General features: G+C 40.2%; 2 protein-coding genes across 3 annotated transcripts in view; one reads left to right on the forward strand and one right to left on the reverse strand.

The window, feature by feature from the left end:
• COPB2 (COPI coat complex subunit beta 2) overlaps window positions 1-6,428 on the forward strand; it is a 41,502-nt gene extending 35,074 nt beyond the window's left edge. Inside the window, exon 23 of one of the 2 annotated variants that reach the window (XM_036266436.1) lies at window positions 6,256-6,428. The gene's annotated coding sequence lies outside the window, so the exon portion shown is untranslated. The remainder of the gene's footprint in view (window positions 1-6,255) is intronic. The other variant, XM_036266437.1, reaches the window with a different exon arrangement.
• MRPS22 (mitochondrial ribosomal protein S22) lies at window positions 223-21,769 on the reverse strand. Its single transcript, XM_036266439.1, has 8 exons — window positions 21,598-21,769; window positions 10,328-10,491; window positions 8,866-9,030; window positions 6,842-6,985; window positions 6,242-6,325; window positions 4,776-4,921; window positions 1,315-1,423; window positions 223-351 (listed from the first exon to the last, which is right to left on the reverse strand). The coding sequence occupies exons 1-8, from the start codon at window positions 21,767-21,769 to the stop codon at window positions 256-258; spliced, it is 1,080 nt and encodes a 359-aa protein (XP_036122332.1). The 3' UTR covers window positions 223-255.
• Between the last annotated feature and the right edge of the window lie 376 nt (window positions 21,770-22,145).

A 22,145-nucleotide genomic window follows, 5' to 3' on the forward strand; every position in this document is an offset into this window, starting at 1 on the left:
TTCAGTCTGCATCACTAAATCATATTTATACATATCATCAATTACATTGTTCTTGCCGAGGCATCCACACTGCACTTAAATACTCTTCTCAATTAACTCTGGTAGCCTGGGAAAGTGAGTGGGTAACAAGTTTTCTTTGTATTTCTGTTAGGGAACTCCATTTCAGTACCTTTTAATTTTGAACACTCAGCTCAATCAATGTTAACAGAAAGCTAGTTAGTATTTAGCAAAATGAAATTTATTTGAAAAAAATTTTCAGGAAGCTACAGAATGACTAATGAATGCTTCTTGATAAGCTTGCAGTGTTAATTCTATATATGCTCCCTTCTGTGCTTCTGTTTTTGCAAACACCTGTTTAAATTAAAAAAAAAAAAAGTCTTAAAGCAATAGAACATATACTATTTATAAAGCTTTTAGTTTTAAGACATCATTAGCATCCCTCTAGTAGCAAAGTACCAGTTTAAAAAGCCAAGTTTCTCAATTATTTGTTTTCTGATTATAAAGCGATAAACATACTACAAGGACAGAAAAACAGTACCCAGCATAGTTCAAGCAATTAACATGGGAAGTATCCTAGTAAGAAAACTTGATGTTGCACTTCCTGTTAGATCAAAATTAAAACCATTATGTTCAATAGAAATATGGAAGATCAGCAAACTACATTTCCACTTTAAAGACTGTTTTCTCCAAAGCATTCTGCTTTATCTGGCTTATCACAGAAAACCAGTGTTCATACTGGAGTTTCTCTCTGCTCCTACAGTGTTCATCACTGGTCATTTTAGTCTAAGCAAGCTTGATAACTGCTTTGCAAGCAAATGCATAAGATAATACTGAGATAAAAGCCAGATCCACAAAACCATGTCTATTTCTGAGCATTAGAGGAGATGAAAATTATAGAATGATCTCCCCTTCCTAAAAAAAAAAAAATCAACTCTCAACATCACAGAGGAATATGTGTAATTGCACAGTTTGAGAAGACTACAGTTCAAAACAATATGCAACTGAGGCTTGGATAATAAATAGCACCACTACCTCCCCTTCTGGATTCCTGGGCAAGAATGTGACCACACTGGGCACATGTGCCACCGAATCCTCCACCATGCCTTGCTGGTGACTTGATCAGCTCAGACAACAGTACTCTAAGGAACAAGGGGGCAGCTGCCCCAGCCCTGTCCAGGCTGAAGAAATATGGGGGCTCTAATCACTGTTTCAAGACCACAAATCTGTTAAGTTACTGTTAAATATGACCTACTTCAGAATTCTTCCCAACTCAATTATCTTCACACAACAGCCAATGTGGAAAAGTCCCTTTACCTTAATTAAATGTAATCCCTCAGCAGCCTGCTCCTTGGCCTCTTGAGCTGATGGGCCATCTGGATGGAGGATGTGATACAGCTGAACCAAGCTGGTGGCATCATCGACTCTGGAGAATGAAAAAGTTTTGTTTTCTCCATTTGCTCAGTCCTATAAAAGGGTGTGCCAACTTGAAACTAAATTACATTTCAAGTTTCCCTTGTGCCAGAAATTCTATTAATCCTTCAGTTTTATATTTTCAGGGAAATTAGCTAATTTAGGCTTCATACCAGGTAGGTAGGGCGGGTGTCTCTACAGCCAATGCCCAATTTATAAAGTGACTATATTCTAAAAGTGGCTGTATTTTTTGAGGAGGAGCAACAGCATTGCTAATGGTAGATGATTTCTAGGACAGCCCACTTCATCTGCAGACAATGTAATCCAACTCAGAGGGCAGGAATATACCTTCATCCCACGTAAGACAGAGGCTGCTGGTCAGGGATGCTCAACGCCACTGCCTGTAAGTATTTGCAGTGACATCTATTAAAAGTTTCGTTGAGACTCTGAACTGGTGCATAAATAAAAAAACCTCTATAAGAGGTCTCCTAGGAGTCCAAGGAAAGACTCCCAAGCCACCTGTGTATTCACAGGAACCCATTAGTTAAAAAATTAGTGTCCTAGTGAAGCAAATTTGAAATCATGCACATCAGATGAAGGAAGGCCAGGTTCTACTTCAGCAGTGTAACGAGTCACACACTGTCTCTGATGAGCAGAACAAGAATACAATCCAGGATTGTACTTAAATTTTCAGACAACTTTTATCAATGTTAAAACTTCCCTATTCTTCACCAATCACTAACTTCTCAGATATTCAACACCTTCCTATTTGCCACCTCAAAACTGAGGGGATATTTTAAAATAATCGTTCTAATATGCTTGTGTTTTTGAGGTTCTGCTGTGTATTGGCTTCTGGTTGGGGTAGAGTGAGGACACCCTAAATCAATGCTCCCCAGCTATCACCCTTTGACATGCCCCGCTTTCCTATTATTCCAATAAATGTGGCAACAAAATATAAAAGTAATTCCCTTTAGAGCTTTGGCAGATGATCTCATCAACAACTTAACTGGGTTTCTGTAAGTTAGAATCATGTTTAGGGCTTCATTACGTTCTTGGCAAAGTATAATGCCTACATCCCACAGAACAAGGTAGCTTCACACCCAGCCATATTTGAAATTTAAAAATCTGCATGTTCAAAAAGATTTTAACAGAATTCAAAACCAACAGTGGGGCCTGGCCAGTGGTTCAGTTGGTTGGAGTGTTGTCCTGTATACCAAAAGATTGCAGGTTCAATTCCTGATCAGGGCACATACATACTTAAGTTGTGGGTTAGGTCCCTAATCAAGGTGTGTATGGGAGACAACTGATCGATGTTTCTTTCCCTCACACTGACATCTTTCTCTCTCTAAAAATCAAACGTGTCCCCAGGTGAGGATTAAAAAAAACTTACGTCTGAAATGTTTGCTGAATCCGAATTCTGGCCTTTTCCATTCAGTGAGGACATGCACCCTCTACTGGCTAACCTGGGATTTGCAGCAAGCTATTCAGTCCCACAGGAAGTTTTTTACAAAAGGTTAACTCAGTACACAAGACTCCTTCCTCTATGCAAATAAACTGCTTCAGATGTAAAGCTTACATGTCATAATTACTATATTATCACATATTAGTACACCTCAGTAAAGAATTTTAACTTTTAGCCCTGGCCAGTGTGGCTCAGCGGTTAGAGCGTCGGCCTGCGGTCCGGAGAGAACCGGGTTCGGTTCCCGCTAAGGGCACGTACTTCGGTTGCGGTTTGTCCCCGGCCCTGGTTGGTCGTGCGAGTGGCAGCCACTCGATGTGTCCCTTCGCGTCGATGTTTCTCTCTTTCTTTCTCTCCCTTCCACTCTATCTGTACAAAAAATGGAAAAATATCCTCGGGTAAGGATAAAAAAAAAAAAGAATTTTAACTTTCAAAGACATTTCTGTGTTGCTGTAATTTCAGAATGATTACATTTGAGACACTTTAAGAAACTTCATTCACAGGTGATGTCAATGCTAATGCACCTAAAGGCAATTCACTTTGAGCATCCTCATGGCCACCAGCCAGCCCCCTGCTTATGTGGGATGTGTATATATATATTCCTGTCCTCTACACTGGATTACAGTATACATTACTACCATTAGGAATGCTATTTCTATGACAAATGATGCTGTTTCCAAATATGGGCTGTATTACTAGACAATGCCTACAGTGCCTTCTAGTTACAAATGCCTTACCTTTGTATGAATGGTTCGGATTACATGCTGTGAGTCAAAACGCCTTAGTTTGAAGGTGGCATTAACACTAAACCCCCTTCTTGTAGCTGACTTTCTTAGTACAGCCATGCTAGTTTTTTTTTTCTTGTCATCTTGGCCTTTCTAACTCAGTCAACAGAAAGACATTCAGAAACAAACTTCTCTTCTGTGCTATCACAAGTTGTAAAGTATGCTATTATTTCAGCTAGAAAGCTGGGAGCTCACCAATCTGCATGCTAAAATACAACAGACAGTCTTTGTTTTATGCAACTTTGAAAAATGTAACCTTTTCAATGCCTAAAATTATTGCAAAAAGCAAGGGTATTTTCATAAATGATGAGGTGTAGTCCTACCAGAAAATAAGCACAATGCTTCCCCCTTCCCCTCCAAGCTATGCCAAGCTCAAAGTTTACTGAGCTCTGGCCAGTGTGGCTCGGATGGACCCGTGCACAGAAGGGTTGCTGGTTCGGTTTCCTCAAGGGCACATGCCCAGGTCACAGGCTCTATACTCAGTGGGAGGTGTGCACGAGACAGCCGATGGATGTTTTACTCTTATATCAATGTTTCTCTCTCCCTCTTCCTCTCTAAAAATCAATTAAAAATCTTAAAAAAGCCCTGGCCGGTTTGGCTCAGCAGTTGGAGCGTCGGCCTGCGGTCCAGAGAGACCCGGGTTCGGTTCCCGCTAAGGGCACGTACCTCGGTTGCAGTTTGTCCCCGGCCCTGGTTGGTCGTGTGGGTGGCAGCCACTTGATGTGTCCCTTCACATCAATGTTTCTCTCTCTCTCTCTCTTCCTCTCTCTCCCTCCTGCTCTATCTGAACAACAACAACAACAACAAAATCTAAAAAAAAAAAAAAAAGTTCACTGATACACATGAGCATTGGCCACACCAGGGATAAGTCAACATCCAGGTATACAGAACAGATCCAAAGCCACTTAGTTTTTCAAAGAATCTAGCTCTGTTTACACAACATGAAAGCAAACACAGAAAATTGGGTTATGCTGGAAGAACAAACCCATAAATAAACTGAAGTAAATTAAAACTATCATTGGGTAGTACAATTATCAATGGAAAAATAGCATAGCTTAAACACAGACTTACTATAATGGTAATAAGAATTTCTTTCATTTATGAATTAAGGTCATACTTACAAATCTCTCTGAATCTGGTCAATCAGTAAACCATCAATCTTTTTCTTATTTACAAAATACCAAGCCATTCCACCAAAATGTCTTGTTGAACGTAAAAGATCATACTTTCCATGTTTATCTATATCTTCATAGGTCTGATGATGAACCTATCCACATAAGATGCAATTTTTTCAGAAACATGAAAATAAAAAGTGAGTGGCATTACTGGATATACATTTACTAGCATGAGTACTGCCCAAGAAAGTATCAGTAAAATCAGGTCTACTTATACCTGCCTCTACTGTCATTAACCAGAAGATGATTTAGACCAACCCTCCACTGCAGACATAAATGGCAGCCTGGAACAAGTCTGCCAAACATTTATAGACAGATCAATTACCTTTCAGCAGCCAGACCCTTTTTATGAAGTACATATATATAGTATAGAACACTGGAAATACTGGACCGCTATTTCTTAGTCACTAGGGGAAAAAAATGAAATCAAGACTATTTCACTCCTCCCCCTTTCCCCCATCTTATCAACTACCCTATCCCATCAACTATTCCTTTCCATCTTATTAACTAATGTTCCTTGAGTTCTTGATCTTCCAGAATGAAGACTTGGACTTGGACAAGGGCATTCCTGTACTCAAAGGCTTTCAAAAACCTTCTGTTTGAAGTCCAGGTTCCTCAGCCTAGCATCTGAGGTCACCTGTGACAGGGCCCTATCTACCCCTCTAGTTTAATCCTGAACCACAGCCTACATATACACTACATATACAAGCACACCAGATGAGTGGCTATTTCTCAAGTATACATTGTTTCCTGCCTGTACATACTGTCCCTTATGCCTAAAACACCTCTTCACCCAACTCCACCCACCACAATGTTCCCTGCCCTTTTAGAGCCCTCTTTAAGATCCCTGTGAAGCCTTTCCGGAGAGCACTTGGTTACCTTCTCTTAGCACCTACCATCTTAGACCTGAAGTGACAGTCATCTGTGTGCTTATGTAGCACCCTCCCCACGGCCATTTCTGGACTGCAAGCTCGACACAGCACGCCCTATCCTAGTTCATGTCCATCACCTAAACTACCTTACACGTAGAAGGTACTTCACGATTACTTATTAAATTGAATTGTAAGACACACACACTGCATTTTGGTAAATTTCAGTAAGTAACTTTGCTCCTGTATGATACATTGAAAAGATAATAGGCTTTGTCATCAACTTTGGACCCTGACTCTACCACTTACTAGCTATGCAACTTTCAGCAAGCTACTTCTCAAGATTAAATTTTCTCATCCTTCTTCAAGGGCTGTAAGGATAAAATATCTATCTGGTAAACATCAGGCCCTTGACAGGTATTAAGGTATTTCCCTTCTCTTCCCCCTGTATCAAAGCTTGTAACTTAACTCATTTTGCTAGATTAAAAATCTTATCATAACCATACTTAAGCCCATACTTTAGAAACTAGAAAATATACTCACTTTGATATATTCAGCAGAATCTGGCTCAAACTGGGCAACGCAGAGATTGAGGACATCACCATGCCGGTCCTGACTATACATGGTCTAGAACCGCACAGCAGAGGAGGAATTAGATGAGCACGGAAGTTCAACACCTATCCTGACGCCATGACAGGCTGCCAGCCACATACAGGCCACACCTGTGCCCATCAAGAGGTACACAGAAATAACACAGCTTTGTAACTGTTACACCTGGGTTCAAATCCCAGCTACAAGATAAATAACCCTAGTTATCATTAGAAACGTTTATCTGGCCTGGCCGGTGTGGCTCAGGATCGAGCGTTGTCCCGTGGACTGAGGAGTCCCAGTTTGACTTCCGCTCAGGGCACATGCCCAGGTTTCGGGCCTGATCCCCAGTGGGGGGCGTGCAGGAGGCAGCTGATCAATATTTCTCTCTCACATGGATGTTTCTCTTTCTCCCTCTCTCTCTAAAAAAATCAATAAAACATTTAAAAAAATGTTTACCTGTGTTTATCAAAGCAAAATGCACAGCAGCACCAGAGACAACTATTTCAACAAAGAAACTGTCACCAGGGACTCTATGAAACCAAGTCACCTTACCTTAAGATTTTCTTCCTTGAAAATTATTGGAGTTAAAGTTCTCCGACCTTCTTTGGGGAAATAAACTTGTATCATCCGATCTCGTTCTTCCCAGGAGGCTTTGCGTAGTATGCCACTTGGTTCTCTGACAACAATAAAACGCTCCTGAAATAGAAAACATAATCAAGGATGAGTTTATGAGGATTTATTTTTAGTTCCGGCATCCCACTAAACACCATTAGAAGAATACTTTGCAATCAATAATATGAGGTACACTAGGAAACATAAAATGCAATCATGTGCATGATTTCAATGATAATTTTAAACCTCAAAGACTTGGCTAAGATTTGATACTTCCTTCACTAATCACTGTGTGCCTCTGACGATCAGAAATCTAAAACGAAAGTATTTACTAAGTGCCAACTATGGTCCTAAAGTGGGTTCAATACATAAAAAGCTTCAACTAAGAAAAGGTGATCTGAGATTCATCTAAATGCATTTCAGAAGAAAAAGTGCTATAAAACCTTTTCAAATTGTTTCATTTTCCCATGCCAAAGTCTCACCTAAACAGACTTTCCTATTTGATGATCCATGTTTAAAGACCTGGGGATAAAAGGAACAAGCCCAAAAATGTGTCAGACTGACTGGTCCACCTGCCTCTGGTCTCTCCACTCTTCCAACTGCCATATCTGAGCCATGGGATCACCTCTTCTGAATTCCAACCACTCTCTGTACCACTCAAATGACAATTTTCATATGCAGAATTTTTTCTTTTTTTGGTACGTGCCCCTAGCGGGAACTGAACCCAGGACTCTCTGGTCCGCAGGCCGATGCTCTAACCGCTGAGCCAAACTGGCCAAGGCCAGGTGCAAGATTCTTAACACCTCTCAAATACTGTTAATATTGTTACAGAACTGGAAAAAAGCAGGAACTTTGGATTATAATTCTTTGTAATACCCAGAGAGACACAGAGCTTTGCATATAGCAGATAATTGATACATATCTAATTAAATTAACCAGGTGGTACTGACTCAACCTTTCAGAGGTAAAGAGTCTCTGAATGTGTTTTGAGGATAATATAATTTTCATCAAGCACTGCAAATAGAAAAAAATATAGCAGATGTCAAAATAACACAATTGTTCCTTAAAATTATTTTGGTAATTTGATATTCCAAGTTCCTTCTTCCCTTTCAGATTATAGAATGCTCTCACAAACCAGCCTTCACAGCGTTGCGAACATTTATTAAAGGACCCTAAAGCAAAAATTGTAATTCAAATGAAAATCTACGATGTGTATACATCAGATACATGGGTGGTTCATGTACAGACATGGACATTGCTCAAATCATGTCTTCTAACCTAATCATATGTGTTAAAAGGATTAATGTGGGGTGGCCCTTTTCTCAACCCTCGCATTATATCATTTTGTGGGCTGAATTATAAATTACTTTTTCCTCTTTACTTGAGAAGGCTCAAAGAAAAAACTGACATACTTTATAAGTACTAGAGTGTTCTTTTGGAACTGGCAATTGAGGGAAGAAGAATAGCAAATAAAAACTACATCAGAAATGGTGCTATCAGAATTACCTGGGAACACATGCCATTCTTACTGCAAATTCTGAAAAATGAAAATCCTGTGGGAATTTTTTGGCATCATCAAGTACTTACAGGAAAGAAACACTCTATCTTTTCAAGGAACACATCAGCTAAGGGAGTCAGTCCAACCTGGGCAGAAAGAATTTCCCTCTTCCCATGTTTGAAGACATCTGCCCCTTGTTCTGCCTCAGCACACCTATCTCCGTCTTTGCAGTCAACCTGGAACACACTGTGTTCGTAATCTGCGGGGAATGGGAACATGATGTGGGGCTGGTCTGCATTTCTCTTCTTCCTTAAGCTGTATCTTCCAAAAGGTTCTTACCCAGGCACAGAAATCCTGGTTCGGAAGATTCAGACAGCTAGGTCACATGATGTTGACCCCTGTCCCTAGTCCCACCTCCACATAGTATTTCAAACAAAGATCATTTCGTGATCAGACATATACTTACCCGGTGCGGTATGCTATATGTTATATCAGTAAACACGTATTTGGCTGTTTCTGTTCCTTCCAAAATCTTATCTTCAGCAATCACATCATTTATTGGTGTACGCTCTTCCAGAACTGGTGGCATTTTTAATCGTACTTTAGCTGCCTCAACTGCCTGTCTTGTAGCCTAATGAAATAAAATATTTCTTAAGGAAAGCTACATGGTTCCAGACCAAAGGATCATCTGACAAAAGCAGACAGCAGTCAAAAACACTAAGGACGACAAGGAGAAGAAGCCATAGCTATGAACCAGTGAGTGAACCAGTGAGTGGGCTCCTGGGCCCCGGCTTTGCCTCTGTGGCATGGCTGAGAGCACCAGCTATAGGCTCAACTATTCTCAAAACAGCAAAGGAATGCTCTGAGGCAGAGCCAGGCCACAAAAGCTGCTTGAGTCTGGCTGGTGTGGCTCAGTGGTTGAGCATGGACCCTTGCACCATGAGGTCACCAGTTCGATTCCCAGTCATGATACATGCCCAGGTTGTGGGTCAGATCCCCAATGGGGGGCCTGCAGGAGGCAGCCAATCAATGTTCTCTCTCATTGATGTTTTGCTCGCTCTCTATCCCTCTCTCTCTAAAAGCAATAAAGAAAAATAAAATTAAAAAAAAAAAGAACGTCTCTTTAAAAAAAAAAGCTGCTTGAAATAGGATAAAGGATCTCATTTATTGGGTGCTTGCTATGTGCCAGATATTGTTCAAATTCTCTGAATATATTTGGCCCACAACTACCTTATGGTGCTATTGCTACCTCATTTTATGGGTGAGAAGACAGAGGTACACAAATGTCAAGTAAACTGCTAGGAAGTTGCAACACTGGGATTTGAACCTAGACAACTCAACCCCCGAGTCCATGTTCTTAACCACTGACCACACCACGCTGTTAACAATGATTACCGCTGAAAGGTGTAAGGGAAATGTTCATTCTTCATGTGATATACTAATGGATATTTGAATTTTTGCTATGATTATAGATTAGTTTTGAATTAGAGCAATAATGCTTCACGTATTCATACATCAAAACCTTTTCCACAAAGCACTCAATACCCATGACTCTAGGAGGACCCTGCTGCCTAGAGCAGGATGCTGTTCAGAAGGCTCTCATCTCACCAAAATTTCAGCCTCACAGCAGCTCACAACTGTCTCTCCACGAAGGCAGATGGAGCAGGCAGGACAAAGGAAGGATGCTCAGGCTGGTTTTGCAGCACAGGAGGCTCTACTTGACCCACAAGCCCCACTCTGCCTAATTTGGGCCATGCTCCCTGATCCTCCGCCTGCCTGCTAATAGTTCTTTCCTCAGTTCTGTGCTTGGGATTCCCCCTTCATTAATGCCTGTAGAAGAGCAAGTATCAACATCTGGAGGGGCCTCTAGAAATTTTTTTTAACCCTTTAACGAAAAGTATTCTACCAACATTCCTGCATTCACATACCTCTTCCAACTGTGCCTGAGTCATTAGCTTATAGGTTGGTGGCTTTAGTTTTTGTACAGCTGGCTTAAAAGTTTTCTGCAAATTCAAGCCTGTCATCTTGATGAGTATGCTTTGGACTTCTTCATCCATAAATGTAGGTTTCTTGATCTCAGGGCTACCAGATTCTGTTAAAATAATTTAAGAAAATAAGAAATGGAAAAAATGACAAGCCAACACGACCTCTGAATAGGAAAGCTAAAGATAAAAATGATTAATACCATGTCTACCTCAATACACATAATGCTAATAATACCTATGAGATTCATTTACTGATTCATTCCTTCATTTAAACTTTACTGAATATTCACGATGATAAGGATATAGTTTCTACCGAAAAAGCACTCAAAGTCTAGTGGAGGAAGCAACAGGAAAAAAAGTAATTAATATAGTAATATTAATAATAACAATTGCTTTCATTTACAAAGTTGTCTCCTACATGCCAGCATTACATACAGGAATGCTTAGAACAACCCACCAAATAGGTATTAATATCCCAATTTTATAAATGAGGATACTGGAGCCTGCCTAAAGACCTAGCTATTAAGGGATAGAGCCAGGATTTAAACCAAGCCTAGATCAATTCCAATCTATCATGGTGCTCCTCAGTGCAAGTGCTACACACCAGGGAGGCAAGGAGAGTTGTGTGACTATTAAGGAAGGAATTAAACACAGCCTGGGAGCATGTGGGGTATGATGGGGTCAAAGGAACCTAAATAGGGCAGAGAAAAAAAGGGAAGAAAATTCTAGGCTGAGGGGCTGCAGCTGGGGAAGAAAGGCCTGGATTGGACATGATACTAAAAGGCCACGTGGTGACATGGAACAGCCTTGAATGAGAGAGGAGACCCAGATCTAGTTCTGCCCCATGCAGTTCACCTATCCCTTTGCCTAACCTCCATTTCCACTTCCATTAGGGGGGAAAAAGCAGTTTCTTCCTGGCCAACTCTTCCTCTGCTAGTCCTATAAATGTTGGTGTCCCTGAGGATTCTGAACTATATCCTTCTTTTCTCTCTTCTCACATTCTTAGTGGATGATTTCCTAGCCTCCTATAACTTAATTACTTCTATATGCTGGAAACGCTCAAATCTGAATCTTCAGCCAAGATCATCTTCCATCCAAATACCCAGTGGACATCGCACATGCACTTCGATATTACTAAAGCAGACCCCATCAACCTGCTCCTGTCTTACACCTGCATTTCCTACTATTCCTTATCTTACCACCTCTCAATAGGTCATGTGAGCCAGACACCACATAGTCATTCTTGACATGTCCTTTACCCTCCACACCTAGCCAATAGCAGCAGTAGTAGTAATAGTAGTAACAGCTGACATTTGTTAGATATTTCCAATGGGCCAAGACTTACTGAGCTAAGTACTTTACATACTTAGCACATTTAAAACTCACAACAACCCCATACATACTATGATTATCCCCATTTTACAAAGAAGGACACTGACACAGAATATATTGCCTGTCAACCTCATACATTTTCTTTAACCCTCCATTTCCCACTGCCACTGCCCTAGTCAAAGCCATCCTCATCTCTTGCCTCAGCCTCCTCAAGTCTCCCTGCCTCCATTCTGACTCCACTACATAAACCATTCTCCACAGGATCACCAGAGTATACTCTTAAAAATGTAATCTAAATAGAAAAGATTAACGAAAGAACTGGTTCTTTAGAAAGATAAACAAACTTGACAAATCTGTAGCTAGACTAACCAAGGGAAAAAAGAACCCAAATCAACAAAATTATAAACAAAAAAGGAGACATTACAACTGGTATCACAGAAAACACAAAGAAAAAAGCATGAGGATACTATGAATATGCCAACAAACTGGACAACCAAAAAGAAATGGAAAAATTCCTAGAAACATACAACCTACCAAGACTAAAGAAGATAATCATACCTTTACAAAGTGTTCCCCCTGATATTTCCAGTACCAACCTAGCACCGTACATAATTATTACAATATTACTGACTATATTTCCTATGCTGTACTTTGCATTCCCATGACTATTTTCTAACTACTGATCTGTACTATGCTGTACACCTGAAACTAATACAAAATAATACTGAATGTAAACTGTGTTTAAAAAGAATTTTTAAAATTTTTTAATTAAAAAAAAAAAGAAAAGAAAGAAAATCAGAACAGACCAATTACTAGTAAGGAGACTGAATTAGTAATCAAAAATTTCTCAATGAATAAAGGTCTAGGACCAGATGATTTCACAGGTGAATCTTACTAAACATTTAAAGAATTAACACCAATCCTTATGAAATTTTTCCCGAAATGGGAGAGGAGGGAACATTTCCAAACTCATTTTACAAGGCCAGCATTAACCTGATACCAAAGCCAAGAAAGGACACTGACAGAAAGCTACAGGGCAGTACGTTCTGCAAAAATTATCAATAGCAAATTGAATTCAGTAGCACACAGAAAAGATCATTCACCATGATCAAGTGGGATTTATCCTTGGGATGCATGGATGGTTCAACATACTCAACTCAGTGCGATACATCACATTAATAGAATGAAAGAAAAAAAATACCATGATCCCTTCCACGGAAGCCAAAAAAGCATCTGACAAAATTCAACATCCATTCATAATAATAACTCTTAACAAATTAGGTATAGAAGAAACATACCTCAATATTATAAAGGCCATATGTGGCAAACCCATAGCTAACATACTCAGTGGCAGAAGGTTGAAAGCCTTTCCGCTAAGGTCAGGAACAAAAAAGGAGTACTCACTCTCATCACTACTATTCAACAGTACGAGAAGTCCTAGCCAGAACAATGAGACAAGAAAAAAAAAAGGCATTGGAACTGGAAAGAAAAAAGTAAAATTATCTCTATTTGCAGATGACATGATTTGATGATATATAAAAAAATACTATCCTTATCGAAAATACACCAAAAATGGTACATCAAATAAACAAATTCAGAAAAGTTGCAGAATATACAACCCCACCCTGTGGGCACTGATTATGCAAATTGAGGCTTGCTAACAACCAGCATCTGCCCCACCCTCGGGATATCCCCTTATGCTGAGCACCTGAGGGAGTTTTTCAATCAACTGACAACCCAAAACTCATCAAGTAACCTGGACTGCTAGCCTCCAGGCAAAAAGCTAGAGGATAACAGTACCATTCCTGGGCTAGCAACCCTAACTAGGAAAGTAAGACTTGACAATGGTGTTTAACATGGGTCCTCCCTCGCTCATCTAAACCCAGGAGAGGGAGCCACAAACAGCAGAACACCAACACCCACAGGAAAAACTTGGCAGGCTCCAAAGCCCACTGTGATAGCCAAAATGGTGAAACACAGAAACAAAAGCCAAATGAAAGAGCAAGAGACCTCCACCGAAGATGAGATCAATGTGGAGCAGTTAGGCAAGTTAACAGAGCTAGAATTAAGAGCCATGATCTTGAGGAAGCTCAACAGCATGAGTAAGGACATAGAGACGCTGAAAATAAACCAAATGGAAATGAAAAACCACCAAGAAGAGATCAAGAGTGACATGTCAAAAATAAAGAACACACTGGAAGAGCTAAAGAGCAGAGTAGAGGAAGCTGAGGACTGGATCAGCGAATTAGAAGACAGGGTAGAAAAAAATCAACCAATCAGAAAACGAAAAGGAAAAAATGATTAAAAAACAGGAAGACAGCTTAAGAGAATTGTGGGACAACTGGAAACGGAATAATATTCGCATCATAGGAGTCCCTAAAGAAGAAGAAAATGAGCAAGGGTTAGAGAATATATTCAAAAAAATAGTGACAGAAAACTTCCCTAATTTGGTGAAGGAAGAAGACATTCAATTTCAAGAAGCACAGAGAGCCCCAAGTAAGAAGAACCCAAATAGGCCCACACCAAGACACACAGTAATTTAAATGCCAAAAATTAAAGACAAAGACAGAATCCTAAAAGCAGCAAGAGATAAGCAACAGGTTACCTACAAAGGAAACCCCATAAGGCTCTCAGATGGCTTCTCACAAGAAACACTACAGGCCAGAAGGGAATGGTATAAAGTAATCAAGGTCATGAAAAACAAGGATCTGAATCCAAGACTACTCTACCCAGGAAGGCTATCATTCAAAATAGAAGGTCAAATAAACAGCTTTCCAGACAAAAAAAAGGCTAAGGGAATACATTAGCACGAAACCAGCACTGCAAGAAATGTTAAAAGGACTGCTGTAATTAGTAGAAGAAATAGGAAGAAAAATATAACCAAACTAAACAAAAATGGCAATAAATAAGTACATATCAATATTCACCTTAAATGTAAATGGACTAAATGCTCCAATAAAAAGACACAGAGTAGCTGATTGAATAAGAAAGCATGACTCATCTATATGTTGTTTGCAAGAGACCCACGTCACAACAAAAGACTCACATAGGTTGAAAGTGAAGGGATGGAAAAAAATTTTCCACGCAAACAGAAAAAAAAAAAGCTGGGGTACCAATATTCATATCTGATAAAATAGATTTCAAAATGAAGACCATGACTAGAGACAAAGAAGGGCACTAAATAATGTTGAAAGGATCTATCCAACAGGAAGATATAACCTTGGTAAACATATATGCACCCAATATAGGAGCACCAAAATATATTAAAAATCTTCTGGAGGACTTCAAAGGAGAAATCGACAGCAATACAATCATAGCAGGGGACTTCAACACCCCGTTGACACCACTGGATAGATCCTCTAGGCAAAAAATTAGCAAGGAAACAGAGACTCTAAATGAAGCACTAGACCAAATGAATTTAATAGATATCTACAGAGAATTACACCCCAAAACTACAGATTTCACATTCTTCTCAAGTGCACATGAGACATTCTCAAAGATAGACCACATGATAGGACACAAACTAAATCTCTATAAGTTCAAGAAGACTGAAATCATATCAAGCATCTTCTCAGATCACAATGGCATGAAACTAGAAATCAATTGCAACAAGAACATGCAAAGACATTTGAACACATAGAGGCTAAATAGCATGTTATTAAACAATGAATGGGTTACCGAGGAGATCAAGGAGGAAATTAAAAACTTCCTGGAAAGCAATGAAAATGAACACACAACAACACAAAATCTATGGGATACAGCAAAAGCAGTTCTGAGAGGGAAGTTCATAGCACTACAGGCCTACCTCAAGAAACAAGAAAAATTTCTAATTGACTGTCTAACCTCACAACTTAAAGAATTAGAAAGTAAACAAACAAAAAAAACCCAGAGCAAGTAGAAGGAAGGAAATAGTAAAGATCAGACCAGAAATAAATGACATAGAGACCAAAAAAACAATTCAAAGGAGCAATGAAACAAAGAGCTGGATTTTCGAAAAGATGAACAAGATTGATAGACCCTTAGCTAGACTTACCAAGAAACAAAGAGAACCCAAATGCACAAAATCAGAAATGAAAGAGGAGAAGTAACAACTGACACCACAAAAATACAAAAGATCATTAACAGCTACTATGAACAATTATATGGCAACGAATTCAACAATCTAAATAAAATAGACAAATTTCTAGAAACACACAGTCTCCCAAAACTGGACCGGGAAGAGATAGAAAACTTGAACAGACCAATAACAACTAAGGAAATTGAAGAAATATCAAGACTCTCCCAGCAAACAAAAGCCCAGGCCCAGATGGCTTCACGGGGGAGTTTTACCGAACATTCAAAAGAGAACTAACACCCATTCTCCTCAAACTATTTCAAAAAATTCAAGAAGAAGGAAGACTTCCAAACTCGTTTTATGAGGCCAGCATAATTCTAATTCCAACACCAGAAAAAGACACTACAAAGAAAGAAAACTACAGGCCAATATCCCTGATGAACACAGATGCCAAAATCCTGAACAAAATACTAGCAAATCGGATCCAGCAATACATCAAAAAAATTATTCATCATGACCAAGTGGGATTCATCCTAGGGATGCAAGTCTGGTACAATATTACTAAATCAATAAATGCGATACACCACATAAACAAAATGAAGAATAAAAACCACATGATCATATCAATAGATGCTGAAAAAGCATTCAACAAAATCCAGCATCTATTTCTGATAAAAACGCTCAGCAATGTGGGAATAGAGGGATCATATCTCAACATAATAAAGGCCATACATGAAAGACCTACAGCCAACATTATACTCAATGGGCAGAAACTAAAAACATTTCCCTAAGAACAGGAACAAGACAGGGATGTCCACTTTCGCCACTCTTATTTAACATTGGACTGGAAGTCTTTGCCACAGGAATAAGACATGAAGAAAAAATAAAAGGGATCCAAATTGGAAAGGAGAGAGTGAAACTGTCGTTATTTGCAGATGACATGATCTTATACATAGAAAACCCTAAAGACTCCATCAAAAATCTACTAGACTTAATAAATGAATTTGGCAAAGTAGTAGGATACAAAATTAACGTCAAGAAATCGGCGGCATTCTTATACACCAATGATGAACTCACAGAAAGAGAAACTGAAAAAACAATCCCATTTACCATTGTGGCAAAAAAATTAACTTAACCTAGGAATAAACTTAACCAAAGAAGTAAAGGACCTATTTGCAGAAAACTACAGGACATTGAAAAAAGAAATAGAGGAAGATATAAAAAAGTGGAAGCACATACCTTGTTCATGGATTGGAAGAATTAACATCATTAAAATGTCCATATTACCCAAAGCAATCTATAGATTCAATGCAATCCCCATCAAAATACCAATGACATATTTCACAGAACTAGAACAAATACTTCAAAAGTTCATATGGAACCAAAAAAGACCCCGAATAGCCACAGTAATTTTAAAAAAGGAGGACAAAGTAGGTGGGATCACAATACCAGATATCAGGTTATACTACAAAGTGACTGTAATCAAAACAGCCTGGTACTGGCACAAGAACAGGCATATAGACCAGTGGAACAGAATAGAGAACCCAGAAATGGACCCAAGGCAATATGCTCAATTAATATTTGACAAAGGTGGCAAGAGCATACAGTGGAGTCAAGACAGCCTCTTTAATAAATGGTGTTGGGAAAATTGGACAGCTACATGCAAACAAATGAAACTAGACCATCAACTTACACCATTCACAAAAATAATCTCAAAATGGATAAAAGACTTAAATGTGACCCGTGAATCCATAAAAATTCTAGAAGAAAATGTAGGCAACAAAATTTTGGATATTATATGCAGCAGAATTTTCACTGATACATCACCTAAGGCAACAGAAACAAAGGAAAAAATGAACACATGGGACTACATCAAACTAAAAAGCTTTGCACAACAAAAGAAACAACCATCAAAATGGAAAGGCAACCCACTGTATGGGAGAACATCACTGCCAATGATACATCAGATAAGGGGTTAATTTCCAATATGTAGAGTACTCATACAACTCAACAAAAGAAAGACAAATAACCCAATTAAAAAATGGGCAGAGGAGCTGAATAGACACCTCTCCGAACAGGACATACAAATGGCCAAGAGACCTATGAAGAAATGTTCAACATCACTAATCATCAGAGAGATGCAAATTAAAACAACTATGAGGTATCACCTCACACCTGTCAGAATGGCCGCCATCAACAAATCATCAAACAACAAGTGTTGGCGAGGGTGTGGAGAAAAGGGAACTCTAGTGCACTGCTGGTGGGAATGCAGACTGGTGCAGCCACTATGGAAAACAATACGGTGTTACCTCAAAAAATTAAAAATTGAACTTCCATTTGACCCAGTGATCCCACTTCTAGGAATATACCCTAAGAAGCCTGAAACACCAATCAGAAAGAATATATGTACCCCCATGTTCATAGCAGCACTATTTACAATAGCTAAGATCTGGAAACAGCCCAAGTGTCCATCAGTAGACGAATGGATAAAAACGCTGTGGCACATATACACAATGAAGTACTAAGCAGATGTAAGAAACAAAGACCTCTTATCCTTTGAGACAACATGGAGGGACCTGGAAAGTATTATCCTAAGTGAAACAAGCCAAGCAGAAAAAGACAAATACCACATGATCTCACTTATATATGGAATATAACGAATAGAATAGTCTGAGGCATAGGGTAGACCCAGAAACACGGAAGTAGGGTACAGACTGACAACCCTCAGAAGAGGGTGTGGTGGGGGGTGGGAAGAGATAAACCACAGAAGTTATATGCATGTACGCATAACCAATGGACATGGACAACAAAGCCGGGGACGGGGTTGGGGTGGGGTGGGGAGGAGGGTGTCAATAGGGTAAAAAAGGAGAAACATCCGTAACAAAAATAAAATTTAAAAAAAAGTTGCAGAATACCAATTAACATTAAAAAATCAGTAGCCCTGGCCAGTTTGGCTCAGAGGTTAGAGCGTCGGTCCACGGATCAGAGTCGCTGGTTCAATTCAGCCAAGGGCATGTAGCTCGGTTGTGGTTCATCCAGGTCCTGGTCAGGGTCCAGGGCCGTGTGGGAGGAAACCAATCGATGTGTCTCTCTCTCATCGACGTTTGTTTCTCTCTCCCCCGGCCCCTTCTCCCTCTCCTCCCCCCGCCTTCCTCCCTCCCACTCTAGCTGTAGATAAATGGAAAAATATCCTTGGGTGAGGACTTAAAAAAAAATTTTTTTTTAAATCAGTAGCATTTCTATACACTAACAACAAATTTTCTGAAAAAGAAATTTGAAAAATGATCCCATTTATAACAGCATCAAAAACAATAAAAAAGTAAGGAGGTGAGCCCTGGCCAATTTGGATCAGTGGTTATAGCATCGGCCCATCATCTAGAGTCCGGGGTTCACTTCCCGCTAAGGGCATGTACCTTGGTTGCAGTTTGTCCCTTGCCCCGGTTGGGGTAGTGTGGGTGGCAGCCAGTTGATGTGTCTCTCTTACATTGATGTTTCTCTCTCTCTCTCCCCCCCCCCCCCCTCCCGCTTTATCTGAAGATAAATGCAAAAATGTCCTTGGGTGAGGATAAAAAAAAAAGCAAGGAGGTGAAAGATCTCTATGCTGAAAAAAGACACTGAGGAAATAGAAGAAGATACAAATAAATAAAAAGGTATCCCATGTTCAAGGATTGGAAGAAATAATATTGTTAAAATGTCCATACTACCCAAAACCATCTATAGATTCAATGCAATTCCTATCAAGACTAACTGCATTTGTTACAGAAATAGAAAAAAAAATCCTAAAATGTATATGGAACCTCAAAAGACCCTGAACAGCCAAGGCAATCTTGAGAAAGAACAAAGTAGGAGGCATCACACTTTCTAATTTCAAGGTATATTATAAAGCTATAGTAATCAAAACAGTATGTTACTAGCATACAGACACACAGACCAATGGAATACAGCTGTGAGCCAAGAAATAAACCCAAGACAAGGGAGCTAAAAATACACACACAGAATGGAATATTCAGCCACAAAAAAGAACATCCTGCTATTCACGACACCATGGATGGATCTTGAAGGTATTATATTAAGTGAAACAAGTCAGACACAGAAAAACAAATAATGTGCAGTCATCCCTTACCAATTCATGCTTCGACTTTCGTGGCTTCACTCTATCGCGTTTTTTTCAAATATGTTCATTAAAAAGTTGATCGAGACAGTAAAAATGATACAGCATGTGCTTGGCTGTTTGAGTCAATTATACACCCCTGTATTACAATTTAAATGAAAATTACTATACATATGGACTATAGGCCTATGTATTCCAGCACGCCAGGAATCCTTCAATGCCAGGTGCAACTGCTAGAGTCTGGAAGGGATTAACCGCGATAAATGAGGGGCAATTGTATGATCTCATTTGTATATGGAATCTAAAAAATAAAAAAACCCAAACTCATATAAAAAAAGAACAGATTTATGATTACCAGAAGTGGGAGATGGGGTGGAGGGAGGGATTAGATATAGGTGGTCAAAGGTACAAACTTCCAGTTACAAGATTAAATACTGGGAATGCAATAATGTACAACATGATGACTACAGTTCACATTGCTCTATGGTATATATGAAAGTTGTTAAGAGAACATTTCCTAAAAAACGGTTTTTCTTTTTTTTATCTATGTGAGATGAATGTTAACTAAACTTATCGTGGTAATAATTTCATGACATATGTAAGTCAAACCATTACGCTGTACACTTTAAACTTACATGCTGTCAACTATATCTTAATGAAACTGAAAAAAAATCAATGCTTAAAGATGTAATAAAGGTCACTCCCATGCTTAAAACTCACCAGTGGTTCCCAATATCATTTAGAAAAAAAGCTAAGGTGGTCTGCTTATTTTACTGTCCTCCACTAGATGACGTGATTTCCCAAGATCAGGACTCTTTCTTGTCCTCATCTCTGGCACCCAGGGTCCCTTAAAATAGCCAGTACACAATAGGTGCTCAGCATTACTCTCTTCTCAGACAATCTGACCCATTCCCCCAGCTTCAGTTACCACTCAGTGTCCAAGTGTGCATTCTGTACACCTCCACATAATGTATCCAAAACAGACATTGAATTCTGCCTCTTTTCCCATCTCCTCACCTCATCTACTGCCCTTTCTTCCCTCTCCTCCTCTACCTCCCCCTTTAAAAACTGCTCCTACAATGAATCTTCTGTCTTGGTACAAGTAGGACCACTCTCCACTCAACTGCTCAAGCTACAAACTGAGAAGCAACACTGATTTCTTCTTTTAAACCTAGATACAAAGTCATAACCAACCCTTCTCATCAATCCTACCTCCAAAATGGGTTCCCAAACTATTTCTGGACTTTTGCTTATGCTATTTCCTCTTCTCAGAATGCTTATTTTCTCCCTCGCTTGGTTAACCAAGTCTCAGCTTTGGTCACAACCATTCCAGAAACCAAAAATGTTCCAGGAACCCCCTCCCCTGCCTTTCCAGCCTAGTTTGAGTTCCACTCTTAAGTGCGTACCCCTAACACAGCCCGGGTCACAGCGCACGGCCACTTCCCCACCGAGCCACGAGTTTCTTCGGAGAAAATCCCGTTTCAGTGTTAGTTTGCAGTAACCCCTAACCTAGCACGGTGCTTTGCAAAGAGCAGACCTCGAACTGCTGTTAAATGGGTCAACGAAGGAATAACGCGGGAGCAGACAGACCCTGCAGTTACAGAGAGTGCCGGCAGGGTGGAAGGGGGCGCGGCGGGGCTCCGCGAGGGTCTTGTCAGCCAGAAGCTAACTTAAGTCTCCTGGAACCCCCCAGCGGACCTCGGGCAGGTCACTTACCGGCCTCGGAACCGAGCCGACGGCACGGCGTTCCCGCCCCGCATGGCCCAGGCAGCGGCCGGTGCAGGACGCCGGGCCGGGACCGAGCTCGGGCCCAGAAACAGACCCGTTCCGTGCATGGAGAACCTCTTAGGAGGCTCCACGGCGACAGAGACGCTCTGAGGGACGCCATAATTGTCCGGAGCCGCGTGCGCCGGAGGCTGCTGGGAGCGATTCGCGGTCTCGCGCGGTTCCCACGGCATTCTGGGAAATGTAGTCTGGAGGAGGGAACCGAAGCCACCCAGCTTCTGGGCTTTTTATAGATCGTTTCTGTAAACTGCTTGCTCCCACGGTGTTCGTGTCCTTTTCTAGGCGTAGAGCCCTCTGAGCTATTTTTCTGGGCCTTCCTTTCGTCCCCATGGTTCTACATAACAAATTTCCTATCCAAAACTTTTCTCCCAGCCCCAGGTGTCTATCCAAATGTCTATTCAACTTCTCACAGACCCCACAGACCCCCAAATTTAACTCCTGCGTCCAAACCCTGATTGCTACCAGTGCCATCCATCATC

Source organism: Molossus molossus, unplaced genomic scaffold (genome assembly GCF_014108415.1).
Source record: "Molossus molossus isolate mMolMol1 unplaced genomic scaffold, mMolMol1.p scaffold_m16_p_18, whole genome shotgun sequence".
Taxonomy (NCBI): Eukaryota; Metazoa; Chordata; class Mammalia; order Chiroptera; family Molossidae; genus Molossus; species Molossus molossus.

What these genes read in the sequence shown, in the direction of transcription:
- MRPS22 (XM_036266439.1), bottom strand. Translation starts at nt 21,769, where the DNA reads ATGGCGTCCCTCAGAGCGTCTCTGTCGCCGTGGAGCCTCCTAAGAGGT. An exon ending in CTCAGGCACAGTTGGAAGAG is followed by an intron (nt 9,031 to 10,327) that starts GTATGTGAATGC and finishes TTATTTCATTAG; the next exon opens with GCTACAAGACAGGCAGTTGA. An exon ending in TCAAGGAAGAAAATCTTAAG is followed by an intron (nt 6,326 to 6,841) that starts GTAAGGTGACTT and finishes GTGCGGTTCTAG; the next exon opens with ACCATGTATAGTCAGGACCG.